Source organism: Marmota flaviventris, chromosome 12, assembly GCF_047511675.1.
Source record: "Marmota flaviventris isolate mMarFla1 chromosome 12, mMarFla1.hap1, whole genome shotgun sequence".
Taxonomy (NCBI): domain Eukaryota; kingdom Metazoa; phylum Chordata; class Mammalia; order Rodentia; family Sciuridae; genus Marmota; species Marmota flaviventris.
Genome location: NC_092509.1, coordinates 23,515,253 through 23,540,498, shown reverse-complemented (window position 1 = coordinate 23,540,498; position 25,246 = coordinate 23,515,253). Strand labels below are relative to the sequence as shown.

General features: G+C 36.7%; 2 protein-coding genes across 9 annotated transcripts in view; one reads left to right on the top strand and one right to left on the bottom strand.

The window, feature by feature from the left end:
• Positions 1 to 2,211: 2,211 nt before the first annotated feature.
• Atp5f1c (ATP synthase F1 subunit gamma) lies at positions 2,212 to 22,833 on the bottom strand. 4 transcript variants are annotated; one of them, XM_071599788.1, is made up of 10 exons: positions 22,811 to 22,833; positions 13,738 to 13,772; positions 13,088 to 13,219; positions 8,285 to 8,489; positions 7,758 to 7,901; positions 7,586 to 7,650; positions 6,473 to 6,628; positions 5,728 to 5,824; positions 3,069 to 3,102; positions 2,212 to 2,348 (listed from the first exon to the last, which is right to left on the bottom strand). In XM_071599788.1, exons 2-9 carry the CDS (start codon positions 13,754 to 13,756, stop codon positions 3,096 to 3,098), a joined length of 825 nt encoding a protein of 274 aa, XP_071455889.1. In that variant the 5' UTR covers positions 13,757 to 13,772; positions 22,811 to 22,833; the 3' UTR covers positions 2,212 to 2,348; positions 3,069 to 3,095. The 4 variants fall into 4 exon arrangements, with proteins under 4 accessions (XP_071455889.1, XP_027800651.2, XP_071455887.1 ...); XM_027944850.2 differs by lacking the exon at positions 22,811 to 22,833 and adding an exon at positions 22,714 to 22,804; XM_071599786.1 differs by lacking the exons at positions 3,069 to 3,102; positions 22,811 to 22,833 and adding an exon at positions 22,714 to 22,804.
• Positions 22,834 to 22,968: 135 nt separating this feature from the next.
• Positions 22,969 to 25,246, top strand: part of Kin (Kin17 DNA and RNA binding protein) — an 85,872-nt gene continuing 83,594 nt past the window's right edge. For 4 of the 5 annotated variants that reach the window (XM_071599782.1, XM_071599783.1, XM_071599785.1 and 1 more), the window contains exon 1: positions 22,969 to 23,154. In XM_071599782.1, coding sequence (XP_071455883.1) covers positions 23,041 to 23,154 — 114 coding nt within the window. In that variant the 5' untranslated portion in view covers positions 22,969 to 23,040. The remainder of the gene's footprint in view (positions 23,155 to 25,246) is intronic. The other variant, XM_027944888.2, reaches the window with a different exon arrangement.

The window sequence follows — 25,246 nt, the reverse complement described above, 5'->3', positions numbered from 1 at the left end:
CTTTTCTCTCATCGGATTGTTAAAAAAAAGCAGTTTTAGAGTAGGGGGAACCAATCCTATGCACTGTTGATTCAACTTTACAGTTATTTTGAGAGCAGTCTGGCAGTGTTTGTTTTAAAATGTACAGTTTGTACTTTGCATAGTACTAGCAGTATCATAGCCAATGTGGTTTATCCAAGGCACAATTAGTAACTGAAAATTTACATAATTTGAGTCATTGATTCTACCTCTAATAATACACCAAAGTATACAAAGACTAAGTGCTGAAAAAGGTAGCACTTTACTAATGTAGAATGTCCAAGTTGAAGCAAAGTGCATAATATGACCCTTTAATTTTCAGAAATCTGGCCTCGAACTTGCGATCCTCTTGCCTAAACCTCCCTAGTAGCATGCAGTTGGGATTACAGACATGCACCATGACACCCAGCATCTCATCAGTTTTGAATATGAGCAACAACCAAGAGTTTGCAGGATCTGGGGAAAACTTAAAACAAAGATTGGCAGGCAAACCAGGTCAAACTCATTAAGAATTTTTTTCCTTTTACATTTTGAAAGGATTGTCGGAAGCAAAACAAAAGAAGCAAAGAATATGTTGCTGAGACCCTATGTGGCCCAGAAGGCCTCAAATATTTACCATCCGGCCCTTTACAGAAAATGTTTGCCAACCCGCTGGAACAGAAAAACTAGATACCATGCAGGAAAAGCATCAGATAGAATTATTAATATGTAAAATAAATATCTTAAGGAATTATTAAAAATACAAAGAATAAAAACATGCAACAGAATTATCAAGTTAAAAAAACAACTTAACAAAGAAAAAAGATAATGTGGATAGAAAATTCAAAAAGAAAAGACCAATCCAGAAAGTTAAAATCCAAAGAGCAGGAGTTGCAGAAAGAAGGAACTCTTCAACAAAATAATTGATGAAAATGTCCTTGGACTACAGGTTTTTATATTTTCTTGACTGAGTCTCCATAGCTAAAAAAGTCTTAAGTATTCAACACAATGTACAAAAGGACTCCTTATCAAGATCATTGTAAACTTTCACAATAACGAGGACAAAGGTATCTAAATGTTTTGGGGGCTGGATGGGTATTGAGGGTGTAGCCTGATGGCAGACCATGTGTTCAGTTAACATGATCTAGGCCCTGGGTTTGTTCCCCAGCACCAAAAAACCCAACAACAACAAAAAGCTTTCAGAGAAGAAAAACAAGCATCCCAAAGTTCAGATATCAAATGGTTTTAAAACTTTTGAAGTGTCACATGGAGGCAGGAAGATGAAAAAGCCAAATCCCTTTAAAAATTCAGAAGGAAATCAATTTCAAACCTAGAATCTTTACCCAAGCAAATATTTCTAAATGTGCAAATGGAATAGACATTTTAAGGCACAGGTCTTAAGATCTTGGGAGCCTTTTTGTTGGAAGCAGTACAGTACTGATTTCTTTACAGGTTTGCACTTGCTAAGTGATTTTTTTTTTCAATCAATGTTCAATTCATTGTTAAGAATATAGTTGATAGAAAAATAAAATGATTGACTCCTTTCTAAATATATGCACTTACATTTTTAATGGTTTTTAAAAGTTATATACATCAATTGTAAAATATTTGAGAATAGGTTTTATGTTTTTATATAGTTTATATTTTTTGGAATTCACATTTTTTTTTTTTAATTACAAAATAAGTGCCCTACAAAGCCAACATGGCACATAAACTCAATTCAGGCATCCAATCTTGATGGTTATATGAATGTGAATATCATACTTAAATATTTTCCTAATGTTTACAAAAGGATTTTATTAGAAAATTTATTTTGGTACAGGGATGTAGATCAGTGGTAGAGCACTTGCCTAGCATATACAAGGCCTGGGTTGATCCCCACCCAGCACTGGAAATAAATAAATAAAGTGAGTATATGCCTAGAATTCTGTATCCCATGTATGAGAAAAACCAAATGCCTCCAGAAGCATTTTGCTGAAAGACTGCAAAAGGAAATTTTTTCAAAAGAATGGCAGCCAGGGCTGAAGGTGTGATGTGCAACCCCTCGTAAGCTGGCCCCAAAGAAACTAGACTTTTTAAGGCGGGTAAAATTAGAAGAGCTTCTTAAATTTCTTCCAAAAAATAATTTCATAGTAGCATACTAACATTTTTAATGTTTTAACACCTCATTTTGAAAGGTGCAGTCATTTTTCCTTAAGAGACAAGGGACAATGATTTTCTTAAGTTGTTTATTGTAAGATAATTTACAAACATCTTGCTGTCTTTAGTAATTCAAACAATGAACCACATTTCTTCTGACAGACAGCAGTAAGCTAAAAATAAAATCAGCTCAGAGAATTTTCCTTCTTTACCTGAAAAAGAAAAGTAAAAAACAAGTAAAAACCATATAGTATTTTTTGGGGAAAATAACGATGTCAAGAGATAACATATTTTAATTGGAACATAAAGAACTGAATTTATAAAATATTCCAGTGATTCTCAAATTTTGGTCTGTGGAAACTTTTTATAAGGGCAAAACTATTTTCATACTACTGTTATTTTTTGTTTTATTCTCATTTTATTCATAGAGTGTATCATGATTTTTCAGAGGCTACATGATGCATGACATCACAACAAAATGAATACAAAGCCAGATGAAAATCTAGCTGTCTTCTGTTAATCAGACATTAAGGTGTTCTTTGACCATAAATTTTGAGAACCACTCTTCACTAACCTACACATGATATCTCAAAATAATGTTAATTCTCAATCCTTCCATATACTTTTCTATGACCAACCAATTTATTAAAAAAATCCTTAAAGTTTATTTCCTTCCATATCTTTTCTATGACCAACCAATTTATTAAAATTTTTTTTTTTTTTTTAAAAAGCGCCCCAAAGCCCACTAGTTTCCATAAATTGGCTATTACTACAAATTGCCCTGCTCATCTAAAATCTCTTAGAGAAGCAGTTTTGTTATTGCTAAACTGGCTTTAGTTTTATCTAAATCTATTTTGTTATTGCTAAACTGGCTTCTAGTTTTATCTAGGTTTCTTTTCTGAAGGAGTATGAGAAGAGCAAGTGCACTTTACCTCTCATCTGGGGATGGAACTTGATCATTAATCCCTGGTTATTATATTAGAAGAAAAAGACAAACACAAAACAAGCACGTCAAAAAGCAGTCCATGCTAGTTAATCATAGTCCATTTCTTTACATGCTACCTTGAGTATATCATATAAATGCTAACCCAAGTATTCCTTCAAAAATAACTAAATGATATAAAAAGCTATAGATTTCACTGTGGTTAGAAGCAACAAAAACATGTTCATGCAAGTAGGCAAGACTGAACATACAAATTTAAGTTACTATTTTTTCTATAGTTTAAGCTAGCAAATTGCCACCTCAAATATTATGGTTTATTCACGCATTTAATTTCATTACTAACTAATCAATGTGTTTGTAATTACGTATTACAATTTTGAATCATAAATGATGAGTTATAGAACATGCAAGTCCAGTCATAAACGATCCAACTTTGGGACTGCATAGCTAACTTCTAAAATAAAGATTTAGATTACACTTCTAGAGTAAAAAAGTAATAGTCAAGTTCCAATTATCTGGATTTTGTCCCCCCTAAAATTCTCAGTTTTATGTCCCAATTCCCCACTCCTCATTTCCATCCTGATTCTCATTTTTACACAAGTTTTATCATCACAGTTCATAAATCACCTTTTCAAGAGCAAAAAAGTACTTTTGAGTCCCCTGGATGATCTCACACAGCACCCAGGCCTTCAAAATGCAGCCCTCTCTCCCCCTCCTCTCCCTACCCGGGCCTTCTCAATCCATTGTAGGACATGATCCCATCCTAGCCTCAGGAGCATAGAGAAATAAAAAAAAAACAATTTTTAAAAAATAATTGTTTAGTTGTAGATGGACCCATACTTTTATTTATTTATTTTTATGTAATCCTGTGGATTGAACTTGGTGCCTCACATGTGCTAGGCAAGTGCTCTACCCTGAGCTACACCCTCAGTCCCAAAAAGACAAATTCTTGATATGTTGTTAAGTGCCAAGATAAAGGGAAGCACAGAATTCCAAAGAAGAGTATCTTACTCAAACTGTGAAGGAGGGTTTTCTAAAAGAAAGGATTCCCCTAGCCCAATTGGTAAGGATAAACATGAAGCAATTAGATAAAGAATCCAAAGATCAAAGGGAAAATAAGAATGACATTTTAGGCAAAAGCTCAAACCACTTCTTTAGAGGTGAGAAAGAGAATGATGTATTTGAAGACCTGAAAAGAGATCAAAGTGACTGAGGTTCAAGCAAGCAAGAAATAATAAGAGATTAGACTGGAAAGAGTGTTGATGGCCAGAATACATAGGATCCCTTATAGTAATGCAGAATGATTATATTATAAAGAATGGATTCTGTTATTTTCTTAATAATGTACTAAAGATCAGCAAATTTTTTCTGTGAATCATATATTGTCTGACTTTTTATAATCCTTTAAAAATGTAGTTCTGGGCCAGTTTGCTAACCCCTGTGTTTTATTCAACATCTGTTTTTTTCTGTTAAGACTGTACCACGCATGCTACAAACAGTTTCTGTTTGTTTTAAGTGCCTGTGAAGTGTCAGGTGTAGTGGTATACACCTGTAGTCCCAGTTACTTGAGAGGCTGAAATGGGAAAATTGCTTGAACCCAGGAGTTCAAGGTCAGCCTAGACAACATAGTGAGACCCTATCTTAAAACAGAAGCAAATACAAAAACTTTAACCCCCACATTTTCTTGAGGAGGGTTGGTACTGGGAATTAAACACAGAGGCACTTTACCACTGGGCTACATCCCCAACCCTTTTTATTTTTTATTTTGAAACAGGGTCTTGCCAAGTTGCTGAGGCTGGCCTCTAACTTGCAATTCTCCTGCCTCAGCCTCCCAAGTCATTGGGATTACAGGTGTGCACCACTGTCCCAGCTCAACCCTTTTTTAATTCAAGAGAGAAATCTATGTTAGATGGGCCTAAAATATTACATAGGTATTTAAATTAGTAGGAGGTTAAGATGGAATAAGTCAAAGTTAATTTGCTATACATTTCATCTTTCATCACACATATATTTTCCTTATACTATTAAAATATAAATGTCTTGAGGATTACATCCTTAACACTGTGCCTAGCATTGTACTTTGCACACTGTAGATGTTCAACTTAATAATTTTTTTAACAAAATTCCCATTATCTTATCCTTTGTTTCACAATCACTAAATTTTCTCTACCAATTTTCTTGAGGAAGGCAGTATGTATCTTATGGTACTCGAACAGAAAACAACAATTAAAAAGAATTCCTGGACTCTATCTCTATTCAATGGTTTATAGAGTTATGCAAAACCAGTCCTATAACTCACAAAGTATGGCTTACAATGCTTTAACTATCAAAGACAGATTTTACAAATGATAATCATTCATATCCTCCTTCCTAACACTTATGGAAAAGTGAAAGCTAGCAATACCATGATCCCTGAACAGAAGAAACTAAGCCTGACTGTTTCAACTGAAACAATAAACCAAAGAGATCTCATTTCCATCAAATCATTATATCCTAAGAGTAAGGACAAAAGATTAAGCAATGAATCATTTCAACCTTAATAGACAAAACAAAACACAAAACTTTTTTAAGCAGCCAAGGCTAAACAAGCACATGCAAGGTGATGAGTCAGAAAAACCCCTCTGAGGGAACAATCTGTAATTACTTACAGAGCTGCAGCACCAGAGATAATTTCAATCAACTCTTTTGTGATGACAGCTTGTCGGGTGCGGTTGAATGTCAAAGTCAATTTATCAATCATCTCAGCTTCCAAAAAAAAATAAAATAAAATAAAAATAAAACCAAACAAGAATAATTGGTTAATTAGCCTCTTGCTCATTTTAAAATTAAGAGTTTTTTTTTTTTTTTTTTAGTTGTGGATGAACACCAGTATCTTTATTCTTATGTGGTACTGAGGATCAAACCCAGTGCCTCACAGATGCGAGGCAAGCACTTTACCACTGAGCTACAGATCCACCTCAAGAGATTGTTTCTTCTTGGATTCCCAAACTGACTTCTCAAAAAGAATTTTATGAAGGCATTTTTATATCTTCCATAGGCTACCTTGCACAGTATTTGCAAATCTATCAAGTAAGATGCATTTCCCTCTAAGGCAGAGAATATATTGTTAATGGTGTCCCCCCCGACCCCCCCTGCTCGATTATGGTACTGGAGATTGAATCTAGGGGCACTTTAACACTGAACTACATCCCCAGTCCTTTTGTATTTTTATTTTGAGACAGAGTCTTACTAAGTTGACTTCAAACTTGGGATTCTACTGCTTCAGCCTCGGTTTATAGGCATGAACCACCACACCTGGCTCCTGTTTTTTGATGCTACTCTGGGCAACATCAGCAGAGGTACACCCTGGGCTCACAAACATTACTGCTAGTTCTGTCCTTATTGTGCGCTTACAAGCGTTTTTGCTGGCATTATCCATAGCTGTCATTCTAGCACTTTGTTCGCTGGTGGTAGACTCCTTCAGGGAGTAGTAGATGATGTTGGCCAGATTGTATTCTTGGTAATTTTGCAGCACATCAGCATCAATATCATCATAGATGCTCATGCTCTCTGTTAAAATAAGTGATACATTTCTTTGAAATTATACAGAACAAAGACTAAGTTCATCAAAAACAGCTTAATAGTATAAAAATCCTTTATAGACATTTTAAAGTTAAATAAATCTGTTCTAATAATTTCATCTATTTCTGTATTATATATCATAGCATATTTTCAGCAAAATATAATATGTTAACAAAGCCTTTGATATTCTATTTGAGAAATTTAAATACAAAGAAGCTGACATTCAAAACAATTACTAAACTTCATGGTTGTTAAGTCCTCTGGATAGCACCAACCAGAGTATCACAAATCCAGCAATTTTTTTTTCAATAAAACAATTACTTCCCTCACCAGCCACTATAGTGTGATACAATAATTTCAAGTTAGCCATTTAATTATTGAAGAAATATGAATGTCAACTGGAAAATTAAATGAAAGAATCTTTCTAAGCATAAGAAAGAATGGGAGAACTAAATGCTGATATGAATTTCAGTTTTAATGTTGTAAAAACGTATCAGCCCATTTCCCTCCTTCCATTTCCCTGGATTGAACCCAGGAATGTTTAACCACTAAGCCACATCCCCAACCCACTCCTACTTTTTTTTTTTTTTTTAATATATTTTCAGTTGTAAGTGGACACAATACCTTTCTTTATTTTTATGCAGTGCTAAGGATTGAACACAGTGCCTCACATGTGTGAGGCAAGTGCTGTACCACTGAGCCACATCCCCAGCACCTCCAGCCCTTTTTATTTTGGGTCAGGGTCTTCCTAAGTTGCTTAGGGCCTTGCTTTAATTGCTGAGGCTGATTTTGAGCTTGCAGTCTTCCTGCCTTAGCCTCCTGAGCTGAGGTGTGTATCACTGCACCAGGTTTGTAACAGGACATTCTGGACAAATACTACATTCCTTAGTGTACAACTCTCTCCATTCCATATCTAAAAATACTTTCCATATAAAAACTACTTACCAGCACTTGCAATAGTATTAAGAGAAAAGATGGGCTTTTCTTCTGTCTTATAGGAGATTACAGACCTAGAAATCATAAAAGCAAATATAAATCTCAATAATTTTTAAATTAAAACATTTAGTTATTTGAAAACATGAATAGAAAAGAACTTTGAATTCTAATTGTTTCTTGCCTGAATTGATTAAAGATGATAGAGCCTTCATCAAACTCATATCCAGAATTTAGTAATTCAAGAGCAATGACCGATGCATCTCCAAAAGTAGGGGGCTTTCTTCCCACGTCTTTGAATGTCACCAAAAACTGATCCGAATGTGTCCTACAGAACACATAAAATAGTTTAATATCACCAGGGAATAAGTGTTTAGGGAAATATGAGTGGTGATGGCTCTGAGTTAAGTTGTTGTGCATATTAGCTCTGTGACACCTCCTAAAGTTCTTTGTTTGGTTTACTGCCAAAACCTTTGGACATTCCCGTTGTATTCAACTTATGGTACAGATGAGGGACAAAAGGGAAAGCAAGTAAAAAGGGGGGAAATATATATTCCAATATATCCTGAAAAAACATAAAATAAAAAATAAAATCTCTGTGAGTATACCAAAAAAGGTAACTAAAAACGATATTTGATTAAACTATCAAAGAAACTTCCATTTCATCATGCTTGCACCATTATGAACACGAACAACAGACATTTAATGTACCTATGAAGTATGCCTCTGATTTTATCACCAACTCCAACAAGCATAACTTCTTTTCCAGCTGCCGTGAGTGTAGCCACCTCACTTTTCATCTGTTTGGCAACCGAAGAATGAATAGCACCACAAAGTCCTCGATCTGAGGATACACCAATAAGGAGGTGTTTCTTCTTGTCTTCAGGTACCTTAATATCAGCTTTCTCATACAGAGCTTGAAACACATACACACACACACACACACCAAAAAAAAAAAAAAAAAAAAACAGCTTTTCTTAATATGCAATTTATAGTAAGTATAATAATAATCCCTAGTTTACCAACGCATGCTGTTTTCACAATATGCAATTAAATTTAAGTGACACTTGACAAGTATAATCAAAAGTGTCTGTGTAGGTACTCTATTTACAACTAGGCTGAAAACCAGAAAGGTTTAAATCTGTATGTAAGAAAGTTTCCTAAGGGTCAATTAATGGCCAATTCTCTTAAATATTGACTAAAAGAAATCTCTAGCACAATTAAAAAACTTGTAAAGAGCGCAGAATTATAGAGGCACCTACTTGTCTAGATACCAGACTTCTAGAGAATGCAAACTTCCAGCATACAACTGAAAGAGCAGGAAACAAATATTTACTAAGCTGCTTATATAATCTGCATATCAAATTCTTACAAAAAACTACTAATTTTGAAGTAATGAAAGACAATTTATTTTTGGTATTATTTATCAACTGTGTTGGACTAGTCTTCCAAGAAACAAAGGCAAATGAGATTAAAGATACAGTATTTTACTATGAAAATACTTGTGAGAGAAAACAGGAATAAGTCAAAAGAGGCTGAAGAGCCATCTACCATGATGCAAGCCTGACCTGCAGGAAGGAGAGGAGGAAAGGCTAGGCAGCAGATTTCTTCACTACTGGCAGTTTAAGGCTGCTGGGAGCCCAAGTCTCCCTAAAACAGACCTGCTTTCCCAACTGCCTATACTCAGTCACTGGCTAGAAGCAGCCCTTGGGAAGGATGGCTTGACCAAACAGGGTTTTAACAGCTGGCACTCCCTGAGGTGGCAAGGTACATTTTGCAGCCATTATATTCACCCACTTCAACAACAACAAAAACAAGGAACAGAGCACTTAGCATTTAGGCCTCCCAAATACAAGGCCCTGGGTTAATCCCCAGCACCACAGGGGGAAAAAAAAAAAAAGAACAGAGCACATTTATCCACTTCAAGAAAATTCCTGCTATTTTCCTCTTCAGTATAAGACAATCACAGGATCTCCCATAAAGAATAGAAAGAAGTAAATACTCAACTCCAAAGTTTGCAGAATGGGAAGAATACTTCTTTAAAGTTCTTTAAAAAATGTTTTGCACAGCATAAAATGTCTATTTTAAAATCTTTAACATATTATTAAAAATTGGTTTAATTTTTGTCTTTGTAGTCATAGATGGAGAGTATGCCTTTATTTTATTTATCTATTTTTATGCAGTGCTGAGGATTGAACCCAGTGCCTCACACATGTGAGGCAAGAGCGTTGCCACTGAGCTACAGCCCCAGCCCAATATTTAAAACTTTTAACCATTTCATATCTAGCAGTTCATACTTTTTAGTTTAAAGGGCATAGAAATTGAATGGCAGCCTTGACTTGAATTTTCATTTTTATACTGCAAATAACTCTATTCAGCCATCTGAACCAGTTTCTTATTTATTTATTTAGTGGTTCTGGGGATTGAACCCAGGGCTTCATGCACACCAGCTAAGAGCTCCAGCACTGAGTCACATCCACAGCCCCTGGTTTCTCCTTTATTAAATGAGTATTTTGTGGCTATGAACTTTTGGGGGGAACATTATTATATTTATTAACAAGAAAGGTAAATAGTTCAGTGACTTTCCTTTTTATATATAAATAAGTCAAAGAATAATTTTTTAATGAACTCTTCTGTTTGCCAGAGTTAACCTGGCCTTAGTTTTGGCTTGAGAAATTTGGTATGAAAATGCAGTAATTAATATACTACATCTCAAGAGCCAGGGGTACAACTCAGTGGTAGAGTCTTGCATAGCATGTACGAGGACCCCGGTTTGATCCCTGGCACCAGAAAAAAGTAAAAGGAAAAAAAAGAGAGACTGTGGAGATAGAATTATTGAATGCCCACTATGCCACACATTCTACTTAAAAGTTAGGTATCCAATAATATGAGTAAGACATAATCCTATATAAACTGGAAATCACTGATCTACTCTAGGTTAGAAATGAGCATCACAACCAACCTGAGAATGAGTCTTATGGGAGTCAGTGGGTTTGAAATGACTGGATAGTTAACCTACCAACTCTCTTCTGTACTAAATATTAAAGTGAGAGGCCATTTCATCTGAGTCCTGTTCTATTTTCTTACATAAAATTTCCTTTTGCAGGACAAATGTATGCTTAAAAAGGTACAGAAGAGTACAAAAAGTTACTGCAGAAGGCAATTCTACACTTAATGCATAGATATGCTTTATATACAATCTGCAGAAAATGTAAAAATATATTATCTTCCATTTGGAAATAGCAAACTTTGCCTTCTAAGTTTATATTTAAACATTCTGCTTGCTAAAACATTCTGTTGGTAAGAATCATTTTCCTTTAGTCCTATTCACTTGTACCTTTACTGAACAGTGACTGTTCTAGGTGCTGGGAATTCAGGAATGAAGCTTCTACTCAAGTTGGGGAGTCAAATAATAAAACAAGTAAACAAGGACAGGTAGTGTCATGTGGAAATAAGGAAGCATAATCCAAATGCATGAAGTATTGCAGAGATGATTCAGGATAAGGTGGTTTAAGAAGGCCTGCATGAAATGAAGAGGAGTAGCATTTTGAGCAGAGGAAATTAAAACAGCAGTGTGGGTGCGGGGAGGTATGTGGGAGGTACAGAATCATGTAAAGACTTGAAGCCCATGGTAACAACAATTTTATGCTAACTGTAAAGAGATTTTATGGCAGGGGTCAGCATGAACTGCTTCACAACCTAATCATTCTGGCTGTGGGATGCAGAAAAAGTGGAAAGTGGCAAAAGCAGAAGTAAGGATGCCAGTTGGAAGGCTTTAAGAACTGAGCAGTAGGGACTATCTTCTTTAAAATGAAAAATATTCTTTTGGAAAGATATGAGCCCCAAATTTAAGAATTTAAATGGTCCTGAGCTGAGACTTTTTAAGGCTAAGTGGCAAATAAATGGGGGCTTCCTATATGAGTTTCTTCACTTTCAAATTTATGTAAGTTTCATAATAAGAAGTCAGGCACAGTGGCACAGTGGCTCAGGAGGCTAAGGCAGGAAGATCGCAAGTTCAAAGCCAGCCTCAGCTGCCGCAGCCTGGCTGGGCACAAAATAACCCAGCCACCAGGAGGCACTTGTAGGTTCAAACAGGAACTCCTTTATTGCCTTAACTCCACCAGCACTCCACACGCGCTCCCTGGAACTCTCCCAGCTCTCAACCGGCTCCTTGAGGCAAAGGGAACTCTGTGAGAACTCAAAAGTAGCAAGTGCAGAGGCAGCAGGAGCCGCCCTATTGCCGGACAGCAGGGGCCTATATACAACTGAATACACAGCCTGTTTCAATCCAGCATCATCCAGTCATAGCAATTATACACAACTTAACTTAATTATCATCATCTTAATGGCTCCCTGGCTCACCTCTCAACTACTCCTTCTGGCAAAATGCCAGGAGCGCCATCCCGACTGGCTGTGGCTCTCAACACTCAGCAACTTAGTGAGGCCCCAAGCATTCATAATAAGAAGTCAGCACAGTGGCACAGTGGTCTCAGGAGGCTGAGGCAGGAAGATCGCAAGTTCAAAACCAGCCTCAGCAACTTAGTGAGGCCCTAAGCAACTCAGTAAGACCCTGTGTCTAAATTTAAAAAACATATAAAAAGGGTTGGGGATGTGGTTCAGTGGTTAAGCACCATGGGTTCAATCCCTGGTACCAAAAATAAAAAATAAGAAACGTTTCATGATAAGAAGTTAAAAATTCTTTGAGGTAGCCTTAAGTAAATGACACAAAAAAATGCATGAGTTCAAAGAAAATGGCTACAGGTCATGGTGGGAACTTTCCAGTTCTTTCCAATTTTGCTTCTTTCCAGACAAATCAATAATCAAATAAGTATAAAAGCATCTAAAATATATAAATTCTTTTTGAAATTATCATCTCACTTTTTTTCTCCATTAGAAAGAATAATCAAGAATGGACTACATAAAATTATTAAAGAAAAATGTGTTAATGCTTTTGAAAGGATAAGAATTGTGATTAAGTGTCATAAAAATGAAGGTTCTCATCTATTTTCCCTGTTTTTACATCACAGAGATTCTCAAAACACCATTAAAAGTCATATCCATGACCACTCCACCAGTTCTCCTTTGCAGGGCACCATCTCTCCACCCTCAATCGTCTCACCCTACAGTCCTAAAATACCATATCAAAGGCAACACGATGCAATCAAGCATCTCTCTGTCTCATGTACTATCTTTTCAAGTGCTTTTGATGGTATATTTAATAATATAGGAAATACTTCAGAATATTTAAGGTTACATATACAGTGGTTACACAGTCACTTCTTGCCCATTTATATGTGACCTTAGGCAAGTTACTTAACTTTGATATGCAGGGACCCTAACAGTTCCTATTGCAGGGTTGCTATGAGTCCGTGTAGAACGGCTGTATGTGAAAAATGAGTACACGTCAAGTATTCAGAATAGGCCTGGTATTACAGAAAGCACTAAAGAGAAGTCATAAATAACCTTTATGTTTAAACCGTTCTTCATAATTTGTGAATCAAATTCTTCTCTTACCCAAAGATCCTATTCCATACACTCGAGCTGGTTTCAATTCCCTCTCAGCTCGGGCATATTTTGCTGCTGCTACCATTTTCATAGACTTGGTAATTTTCTGGATGTTTTTGATTGACTTTAGTCGCCTGGTAACTGAAAATTGAAAGGAGTTACAATATAATTTCATTTGTGAATTCACTGAAATTTTTTCTAAAGTGCAAGGTAGAATAATTAGTACTTAAACCATCAATAATCACCATGATATTAAACTGGTGTTCAGTTAAAATTAGTACTAATAAAGGGCATGACTAGCTGTTATTTGGACAGAATAAGCAAATGGCAACCTAAGAGAAAATAGTACATTATATATTTAAAATATTTAATGACACTAAAAATAGCCTTAACCACATATTTAATAACATTACGTATATATGTATATGCAAACATTATAAATTTTTCTAGTTATATCATTATTACTCTAAAGACATGGAATAAAAATTTTTCATTATACTTTTCTAAAACAAGTCCAACATCTCACATACATAATATAGATTCATTTTGCCAATTATGATCAGTATAAAATGGGCTCAAGTGGTATATTTTGAAAGTATTTTTATTTGTCAAAATTTAGTTTTCCTTAATTCACATATTGAGACATATAACATACTTACTATCTTTCAGAGTTGCCATATTTCGAACTTGGATCCTGAGAATAAAAGTTTTAAAAACAGTTTAGTTTTCTGAACTATAGCTCCACTATCTAAAAAACATGTTCAGAGTTAATGTTTAAATATCCATGAGAAACAATCTGTCAAATACAGTAGTCTGAATGTACATAAAAAGACACAGACATAAATTCCCAATAGTAATAACCAAGGCCTGTACCAAAACTTTGTTTTGTTTGGCCTAACTATAACATAAACTATTTGCTTAAGTCTCAATGGTAGTAAAAAATGCTCCATTCCCATCTCCATCTTTGCTTATATTACTTCCAGGATAGAAAAGTCTTTTTCCCTCATTAGGCTAATTACTTAAAATCAAGGCCAGACAAACCTAAAAAGAAATCCTTGACTAAATTAGGGCAAAGCAATGTTTTAAATTAATACTGAGCATCCAGTCCAGTGCAATGGTGCACTCCTGAATCCCAGTGAGCTGGGAGGCTAAGGCAGGAGGATTACAAGTTCAAAGCCAGCCTCAGCAACTTAGTGAGACCCTGTCTAAAAATAAATTAAAAAGGGTTGGGGATATATCTCAGTGGTAACGTGCCCATGGGTTCAACCGCCAGAAGCAATAACAATTATAATATTAATATAATAATATATAATAGTTATCAATCACAGAGCCTAACATGACCACATGGATGGAAGTACATTTATTTAAAATTATTTTTACCTTTTTAAATTCAATGAAATAAACTTCTATGTTCCAGTGAATAGGATATGGTTTCTGACCACCAGAAACGTATTATCAACTCAAGTTTTACATCAAATTTAATCAAATATTTACCATCTTGAATATTAAAATGCCAATGCACATAGATAAAAATGATTAGACTTGATTGAAAGTTAGTGAAAGATGAATAAGAGGATCCCTACCCCAGCTGAAAGACAACATGTTATAAATTATTATCTTTAAGCCTTTGTTATTCACACAAAGTACTCATGTTGGCCAGCAAAGCTACATGGGAGAACTGAAGAATCAGTAAATTTGTGCATAAAGCCAGGCAAAGGTGGACATTCTCAGAACTGGATGCAATTTTGAAAGACGATCTCATGGGCTAGGTATGCAGCAGGGGAAGCAGGAAACACAGGTTGTGTTTAAATGTTATTTTAAATATTTAATATTTTTAAATATTAGAAAGTAAAGCAGTGTAAATACTATTTAGGAGATAGTACAGAAAAGATGAATCAGTTGAGTTTTCACATAGCAGTGACAAGCATGAAATGAAGCAGAAATATGGATGAATATTCATACTATGGAGACATGGGCTGCTGGTGCAGCTTCCAGACAAGAGACAGCAAGAATCTGGACTAAAGAATGAGCAAAGCAATGAGACTGGACTTAAGAACAAATTCTTAGTGAGAAGGAAAACAGTGAGACTGACAAAAGTTTATAATTTGAAGACCTGAGTGCATGATGCTGTCATAATCAATATAGAAAAACTGAATTGGGATTAACACCCTGGAGATAGTGAGTTTTGAAAAATAAGCAATTAAAAAGACTAGGGAACAGGGTAGAACTGTCCAATGATAAGTGAGAGGTTTTGAGAGTTGAGATATAGATATAAAAACTATAACTAGTTGACGCTAAAAGTAAAAACTGCCAGGAGCAGTGGCGCATGCCTATAATCCGAACAGCTTGGGAGGCTGAGGCAGGAGGATTTAGAGTTCAAAGTCAGCCTCAGCAAAAGCGAGGCACTAAGCAACTCAGTGAGACCCTTTCTATAAAAAAGGGGCTGGGGATGTGGCTAAGTGCCCCTAGGTTCAATCCCTAGTACCAAAAAAAAAAAAAAAAAGCAAAAACCTACCCCAAAACAGCAGATCAAATTAAAAGCAGAGAAGTACTTCCTAAGAAGCAAGCATCAACCTAATACCAAAACCTGATAAGAAACAAAAACCAGAGACCAACATCTCTCATAAACTCAGATGCAAAACTACTCAATAAATGTATTAGCAAACCAAATCCAACAATATATTTAAAACAATCATACACCATGGCCAAGTGGGACTTATTCTAGGTATGCAAAGCTCACTCAATGCTCAAAAACCAAATAAGATAATCTACACATTAACTGGTTAAAGAAGAAAAATCATACATTAATAGATTCAGAAAAAGCATCTAGCAGATTCTAACACCCATTCATGAAAAGCCTCTCAGTAAACTAGAAATAGAGGAGTGCTTCCTCAACCTAACAAAAACCATATAAAGATGGTGAAAAACTAGAAACCTTTGCCCCTAAGACTATGAAAAAACAATGTCTCCTCTAACCACTTTATTCATCATCATACAGAAAATCATTGAAAATGCAGTTAAGTCAAGAAAAGGAAGTAAAAGGTGAACAGATTGGGAGAAAAGAAAGAAAACCTTGTTTGTTCATAGATGACACAATTATCTATGTAGAAAAATCCCAAAGAATCAGAAAAAAAAACAAAAAAACAAAAAAACCTCACCTGGAACCAATAAGCAATTACATAGCAAGATTGCAAGATATAACGTTAATTTATGTAAAGTTCATTGCTTACCTATATACTATTATCCCTCAGTATCCATTGGGTTTGGTTCCAGGACCACTCATGGATACCACAATCCTCAGTGAGCAAATCCCTTATATAAAATAGCATTGTAACCTACCGATATCCTCTTGTGAACTTGTGTTGAGTGTGTAAGTGTATCTGTGTGGTGCTGGGGACTGAGGCCACGATCTCACCCACATTAGGCCAGCACTCTACCACAAGAGTTACATCCCCGACCCCATCATATAAATTATCTCTAGATTAGTTGTTGTATTGTTTAGGGAATAATGATGGGAGGGTAGTCTGTACGTGTTTAGTACATATGCAATTTTTTTTCCAAATATTTTTGATCTGTAGTTGGTTGAATCTGCAGACACAGAACCAGCACATAAGGGCTCACTGTACCAGCTACAAACAAATGGAGTTTGAAGTCATAAAACATCACAGAATTATACACATAAAAATAATTATAAAAGAAAGCTCTAAACAAATGGAGAGATTCCATATTCATGGCTAGAAAGTTCCAATGTTACTAAGATCAGTTCTTTACAATTTGATATATAGATACAACACAATTCCAATCAAAATTTTAGCAAGTTACTTTGTGGACATCAATGTACTAATTTTAAATTTAATATGGAAAGGCAAAAATCTAGACCAAACAACATTGAGGAAGAAAAAGAGAACTGAATCTCACTACTTGACTTCAAGACTTTCTAGTGAAAGAACAGACAAAAATAGAATAATAGCCCAGAAAGAGACCCACACAAAAGTCAACTAATCTTTGACAATGGAATAAAACCGATCCAACAGAAAAATAATACTATTTACAACATAGAATGCTAGAACAATTAGACACTTTCACAAAATTAGCTCAAAGTGAATCACAGATCTTTTGTAAAATGCAAAAGTATAAAATTTCCAGAAGATACCACGGAGAAAATCTAGGTACCTGGGTTTCACAATGAGATTTTAGATTCAATACCAAAAGCATGCTCCATGATTAAAAAAAAAAAAAAAATTTAACTATCAAAATCTAAAATTTTGGATCTGTGAAAAACACTATTAAGAGAATGAAGACAAGCTACAGACTGGGAGAAAATATTTGCAAAACATTTCTGATAAAGGACCTGGACCCCAAATATAAAACTCTTAAAACACAAAAATAACAAACCAACCAAATAAAAAAATGGGCAAAAGATTTCCACACCTCACCAAAGATTTAGATGGCAAATAAGCACATATACTTATTAGGGAATTGCAAATCAAAATAAGATACCACTATATACTTAGAAGAATCCATTAAAAAAATAGCAAGGGTAGGGTTTGTGGCTCAGTGGAAGAGCGCTTGCCTCACATATATGAGGCACTGGGTTCAATTCTCAGCACCACATGAAATTAAATAAAATAAAGGTATTGTGTTCTTCTATAACTAAAAAATTTTAAAAAATGATAACAAGTATGTGGAGCAAGAGGAACTCACATTGACGGCCAGTGGGAGTGCAAAATGCTATAGTCGCTTTGGGAGAAGTGGTTTGTCAGATTCTCATAAAGCTATAATATCTAATTACACAATCATGCTCACAGGTATTTACCCAACTGACCTGAAAACATGTTCACACAAAATCCACACACAAATGTTTACAGCATTTATTCATAATTGTCAAAACCTGAAGGACACCAATATGTGACTGAATGATAACCGAACTCTGGTACATCTGCACAGTGAAGTATTATTCAGTAATAAGAATAAATGAGCTATCAAGCCATAGAGACAGGGAGAGACCTTAAGTGCATATTTACTATATGAAAGAAGACAATCTGCAAAAAGCTATATATTGTGCTAGAAATGACCATAGCAACAGTAAAGAGATCAGTGGTTGCGAGGGTTTTGAGGACAGGGGAGGAGGAATTTTTAGGGCAGTGAAACGGTTCTGCATGATAGTGTAATAGCAAATATATGTCATTATGCACTTGTCAAAACCCATAGGTCTGTATAAGAGAAAGAGTGAACCTTATTGAAACTATAGACTCAGTTAATAATAGTATCAATAATGGTTTGTTAATTGTAGTACTTATACCACTATAAGATATTAGCAGTATGGGAAACTCTTCAGAGTGGTAGATGGGTACATGAAATCTCCATACTAAATGTTCAACTTTCCTACATATCTAAAACTCTACTAAAAAAATGACGTTTTATCAATAGTAATTTTTAAATGCAGGTATGAAATGATATGTGTTCTATGGTCTCATTCTTGTGATTGTGTTTATGTGCATAAAAATAAATATGGAAGGTCAAAACCAAACAATTTGTCTTAAAAGTCTTGACTTATCCAGCATAATACTAGTATTACTCATTCATAAAGAGGAAGCAGACTACATGTAAAATAGGAGGTTTTACACATTTAGTATGAGAATGGATATACTAAAAGATTAAAAACTGAAAAATACTGGCAAAGTCTGACAGAGTACAGACTAGGGACATAACAATTGTTCTATTAACAACTGTTGCTCATAATGGCATCTGAAAAGTAATACCATTTTTGGCTGGCTTTCTTTTTTCAGTATAATGACTTTTTCACTCCAAACACTCTTAAATTTATGGGCTGTCACAAATGACATTTGGATATTATGGTTTTAGGCAGGCATTTCAATTTAACTGACACAAGTTTCTCATTAGAGAATACTGTATGGAACAAATTTGAATTCCATGTCACATCTGGATGAATATACTATTTTGGTTTTCCTAAGTATTCCAAGTGAAAGGTATGAAGAGGAAACATTTCCATAATCCGTTATACTGTGCACATGCTATGATTTCATGTGTTTTGAAGCACTCTCATATTTAGCCTTCATTTAGCAATAATGATGACTTTTATGTTTTTGTTATTTTGTTTTTTACCATCAAAATAGCCATGAACTATTTTGGGGGATGGCTTGATTTACTGAATTTTGTGCTGAGAAGATTTTGCACTGAGAGAACAAGTTCTGAATCACTGCATCATGTCCTGAGAAAGCCTCAGGAGATAATTTGTGAAACTTGAAATACATCAAATACACTGGATAGAGAATCACACCAGTCAGGATCACCAGTAGCTACTATAATCATATAACATTGTTAGAAAACCTGAACACAGCAGAGGAGGGAATCATGACTGGTTCATTGTTCAATGAAACTGCAATTTGAGACATGTTTAAAAACAAATAATGCTTTATGTTACAAAAATTAAGAAGCAGCATCAACTAATTCTCCAGGGAAAATATGAAGTGTGTCTAATTCTAAAATAGAATGCCAGTGTAAAAGTCCATCACCACTCTACACCAAGTAGTACCTCACACTTCAACTCCCACCATGGTTCTATCTTCTCCTCTTGGCAGATATGATAATCTTCTTACACCTTTGGGGACAAAGGTATTGGATGATGAACCCGGAGGTGCTTTATCGCTGAGCTAGATCCCTAGCCCTTTTTATTTCATTTTTTGAGACAGGGTCTCATTAAATTACTTAAAGCCTTGCTAAGTTGCTGGTGCTGGTCTCGTATTTATGATCCTCCTGCCTCAGCCTCCTTGAATCATTGGAACTAAAGTCATGTGCCACCATAACCAGCTTGAAGCTGATGTTTGATGAAGAGTCATATTCTACCTGTTAAATCAACATTCCCAAAGGTCAGGACTATGACCTTTATATGCTGATTGAGATTCTAATTTAGGTTTCTCACAGTAGTTGCCTCTGAGAGCCCTTATTTAAAACAAACCTTTATTAAAATACCTTCAAATTATCTTGTAGTTGTTTTAATAAAAGTTATTTTTAGAATTTTGTCTAAACATAGTGTTTCTGGGTTGGGGATGTAGCCCAGTTGGTAGAGTGCTTGCCTTGCATGTACAAGGCCCTGAGTTAAATCCCCAGAACCACAAAAACAAACAAACAGGGGCTAGAGATGTGGCTCAGTAGTACAGCACTTGCCTAGCATGTGTGAGGCATTGGGTTCGAGTCTCAGCACCACATATAAGCAAATAAATAAAGATCCATCAATAACTAACAAAAATATTAAAAAACAAACAACAACAAAAAAAAACCCATACTGTTTTAACTTCACAGCCCTTTATATTTTTTTGATACAGAATCCTGCCTCAGCCTCCAGAGTCACTAGATTAGGTGTAGTCCACTGCACTGAGCTCTCTCCACTTTTTGTGTGTTGTATATATGGTGCTGGAGATTGAACCCAGGGCCTTGTGCATGCAAAGCAAGCATTCTATCAATTGAGCTACATCCCCAGCCCCTCTCCACTTTTTAAAGAATAATGTGAACACTGCTTAAGTTTCTAAAAATACTGACAGATTATATTAATGAACAGCAAGATAGGAAGAAAAAGAGTTGATGTTCGCCCAGCACTTCAGCATACCAAAAACAGTCACGCCAGGAACCTCAATGGGTGATATTCGTTTTGTTTGCCACTACATTTTAGCACTTTCCATGGTGCCAACTGATGTAGGGTAGGCACTCCACAAACATTTGCTCAGTAGTTAATAAATGGGAAAATCTATACAACTGAGAATTTAATTACTGTGACTTAATTCCCTTGAATGTTCTTTTTCAGAACGGAAGAAAAATCCGATTTCTGAGGCTAAGCCACCAAAAATTTTATGTAGATAATTCATACTATACTGAACTTACTCATTATCCTGAAACTCTTGTATATTGCTATAAACTCTCAGCTTAATGAAAAGACCAATCTATCTCAATCAATGATTAATAGACTCTTCTCATAAATTAGGATACAAAAATCTAGTTAAGTGCTATAGCTCCTTAGAAATTCTCCATACTATAAAACAAGGGAATTGCTAGGACACAGCCTGTAGCTAATAATCCCCTCAGCAATTTGTATAAAATTGCCTAGCTTCAAAGTATTTCATACCATTATACAATGCCAACCACATAACAATTTTTATCATCTATTACTAGGCCTTCTGATATGTATTTTTCACCCCAGAGAATTTTAAAAATTGTCCAAACATACAGCACCTTTTATGGAGATTCCTTGGAAAACTTGGAATGGAACCACCGTTTGACCCAGCTATCCCACTCCTCCATTTATACCCAAAGAACTTAAAAACAGCATACTACAGCAATGCAGCCTCATCAATATTTATAGCCACAATTCAAAATAGCTAAATTGTGGAACCAATCTAGATGCCTTTCAGTAGATGAATGGATAAAGAAACTGGTATACATCCACAGTGGAATATTACTCAGCATTAAAAGAGAATAAAATCATGGCATTTGCAGGTAAATGGATGGAGTTGGAGAATATCATGCTAAGTAAGCCAATCCCAAAAAACCAAAGGCCCAGTGTTTTCTCTGATAAGTGGATGCTGATCCATAATGGAGGTGTGGCAGGGGGAGCATGAGAGAAATGGAGAAACTTTGCATAGGGCCGCTGGGGGGAGAGGGGATGGTAGGGGGAATGGAGGTAGGAAAGATGGTGGAATGAGATGAACATCATTACCCTAGGTACATATATGAAGACACGAATGGTGTGGCTCTACTTTGTGTACAACCAGCGAAATGTAAAATTGTGCTCCATATGTGTACTATGAAATCGAAATGCATTCTGCTGTCATGTATAACAAATGAGAATTTTAAAAATGAATAAAGACATTTGTAATTACACACACACACACAATCGCCTCCTCCCAGGACCTTTGGACAATTTCATGACCTTGCAGGTTAATGCTTCGGCATAATCCTCTGAAGGTGGCTATATGTCTTTCCCTACTTCATCAATAGTCAGATCTTTAAAGTCTCTTATGCACCAAGACGCCCATCTGCCATGATAGCACTAATTTTTTTTCACCTTCGTTTCTTCAGTACCTAGCAAAGCGCCCGCTACACTGTGGGTGCTCACTGAGACGATAGCTCTCAAAGGGTCACTCTGCCCAGCACTGGAGTCTTTGAACACGCGTCAAGGACATAAAGCACACCGCACCCTTGCCCGAGGCCTTTCCTAGTTCCTGCCTGCACCTTGCGGACCCTGCTAACAGCTTCCCGAGACTCTGCGCCTAGTTTGTAGTAGCGGAAGCTGGATGTTTATGAGCTGAATGAATTCCAGGTCGCCCCGTCATTAATTCGGACTAAGGTCTCAGTCCCGAGGTCCCAGATGACCCTTCCAGCCTCAAGGGACGTGGCGTGACCTTGCTCCCTTTGACCCCCTCCAGCCTTCGCGCGCGCCCTCCCCGCTTCGGAGCAGCTTCCTGCTGCCCCAGCTGCGAGACTTCTGCAGAACCCAGGGCCTAACTGGGCCCTGCGGCCCCAGGTCGGTCTACGCTCCCCACCCGCGCCCCACCTCCATCCCATTTGACCGAGCTCTTCCATTCCTCCAATATTCGCAGTCCTCCCGCAATCTGCCATACCATTGCGACTGCAAAGCGCGGGCAGACAGCCCAGAGACACTCGCCCGAGAGAACATGGTGGTGGTACCGGCCTTGCTTGAAGGTCGGGCAGACAGACCTTACTGCGCACGCGCGGAAGCTTCCCCACGCGCACTTTCCACCCTGTTTGGTCCTTCGGTCTCGCTTCCTCGCGCCAGAAAGAGGAGTCTCGCGAGCGTTGGGGGCCGGTCCTCCCAGGCCCCACCTATTTCCGACTGTCAGCTTTGCCCCGCCTACTCCTTCCAGCCCAGTTCCGCTTCCGGTTGGACGGATACTGTGCTCCTAAAAGTGGTCGCTGCGGTGGTCACGATGGGGAAGTCAGATTTTCTTACTCCCAAAGCCATCGCCAACCGGATCAAATCCAAAGGACTTCAGAAGCTGCGTTGGTATTGCCAGATGTGCCAGAAGCAGTGCCGGGACGAGGTAAGTGGGCCTGGGATGGCTCCATATTCCCCAGAGGGCCCCACTGAATATCCAGGTTCAAGTTCAGACGCCGATGAGAGCACAGGGCTCGAGTTCCCGGCTGCGAGGCTTTTGGGGTCTGCACTGGGCTCAGTCAACTAAGCCCAGGAGAGCTGCTCTTCCCTGCAGTCTCCAGACCTAGCGGGGCACCAGTGGTCTTTGACACCTTATTCCTCCCCATTCTGCACCCTCCCCCTCCCCCAAAAGAAATGAAATCCACTGGTTTTGCGGTTCTTGAAGGGGCGTGAATAATGAATGCAGTGCAGGACGTCCGGGCGATAACAGTAATAATAACCATCTCTGACTTGGCTCTCAAACAGGACAATTAGGATTTACACTTCTTTGTGATTCAAAGGAAACAAGGAAAACAAAGCTCTTTCGCACAATTCACCTAACAAGCATTTATTGAACACCTAAATGAACTAGGACCAGATATCAAAATTATGAAGTCAGCACCACTTAATAGCATGTTCTCTTGGACAAGCCACTTATCATTCTCTATACCTGTTTACTCCTCCGTAAAGTGGGAATAATATCTGTTCCTACTTGTAAGATTGTTGTTGAGTTTGAAATAAGTGAATTGTAGGTAAAGTGGCTAAAGAGAATCACAGATTTCTTGAAAAGTCTTGTATATTGTGCTACAGAGCTTATACTTTCCCCCATATTGAGGTGGGTGGTGGGGCTCCACTGAAGAATTGAGAGCAGCTAATGGTGTGGCATTTTTCTCTGGAGATCAGATTGGAAGGGAATGGAAGAACAATGAGGCAACAGGAATAATCTAATCCAGAGCTTCTGTGAGGGATAAGATATTTTAAGTAGGCCTCATAGAATGACATTGATAGAGTTATTTCATTTCCATTTCCTTCTTTCTATGTAAGTGAAGGTGAAATTCTCACACAGAAAACTAGGGACTAGTACAACCAATATCCTTATATCCATACCCAGTGTCTTAGTCTCCTTGGGCTATTATAATAGAATGCAATAGACTGAGTGCTTTAAACAATAGAAATGTGTTTCTCACAGTTCTGGAGGCTGGGAAGTTCAAGATCAGGAGGCTGGAATGGTTGCAGTTCTAGTAAGAGCTGTGTTCCTGTTTAGTAAACAGCAGTCTTCCCTCTGTATCTTTGGGCAGACAGGGCCAGCTCTAGGCTCTTATAAGGGAACTAACACCATCATGGGGCTTTACCCTCACTATCTGATCTAAATTTAAGGCCCCACTTCCTAATGCCATCCTATTGGGAATTAGAGTTTCGATATATAAATTCTGGGGGACTACAAGTATACGTTCTGTAACACACAGATGTAACAAAAGTGTTTTGCCATGTTTTCTTTTTTTGGAAATATTTTAAATTATAAACATCAGGGTATTTTAGCTCTAATACTTAAATATGTATCTCAAAATTTCAGTATGATTTTCTGTATAACCACGATATATGTCAATATGTCACTAATGTGACAAAATTAATAAAATACCCATATATCATCTAATAACACATTTCATATTTTTTCAGTTGTCCTGTAAGTGTTTTTTAAAGCAATTTTTTCAAACTAAGGCCAAAAGTCATGAATAGGATTTGATTATTGGGACTTTTTGTTCTTTTTAATAAACCTTGATTTTTAGAGCAGTCTTAGCTTCACAGGAAAAAGCAACTGGACAGTATAGAGATTGCCCAGTACCTCTCCCTCCCACATGCACAGCTGACCCCAACATCCTGCAGCAGAGTGGTGCACTTGTTATGATAGATGAACCTGCTTCAACATATTAATACACAAAGACCAGTTTACATTGTGGTTCATTCTTGGTGTTGCATATTTTATGCGTTTTTTTTTTTTTTAACCTCCAACAGTCACACCATTCTATGTGATTTTGACAAGTACATAATGACACATATCCACCAATAAAATATCTTACAAATTAGTTTCTAAAATATTCACCAATAAAATATCTTACAAATTAGTTTCTAAAAATTGTACTGTAGGTTATTAGGATTTTTTAATATGTTTGTTCTAGTTATCCATGGACACAATATCTTTATTTTGTTTATTATTTTTA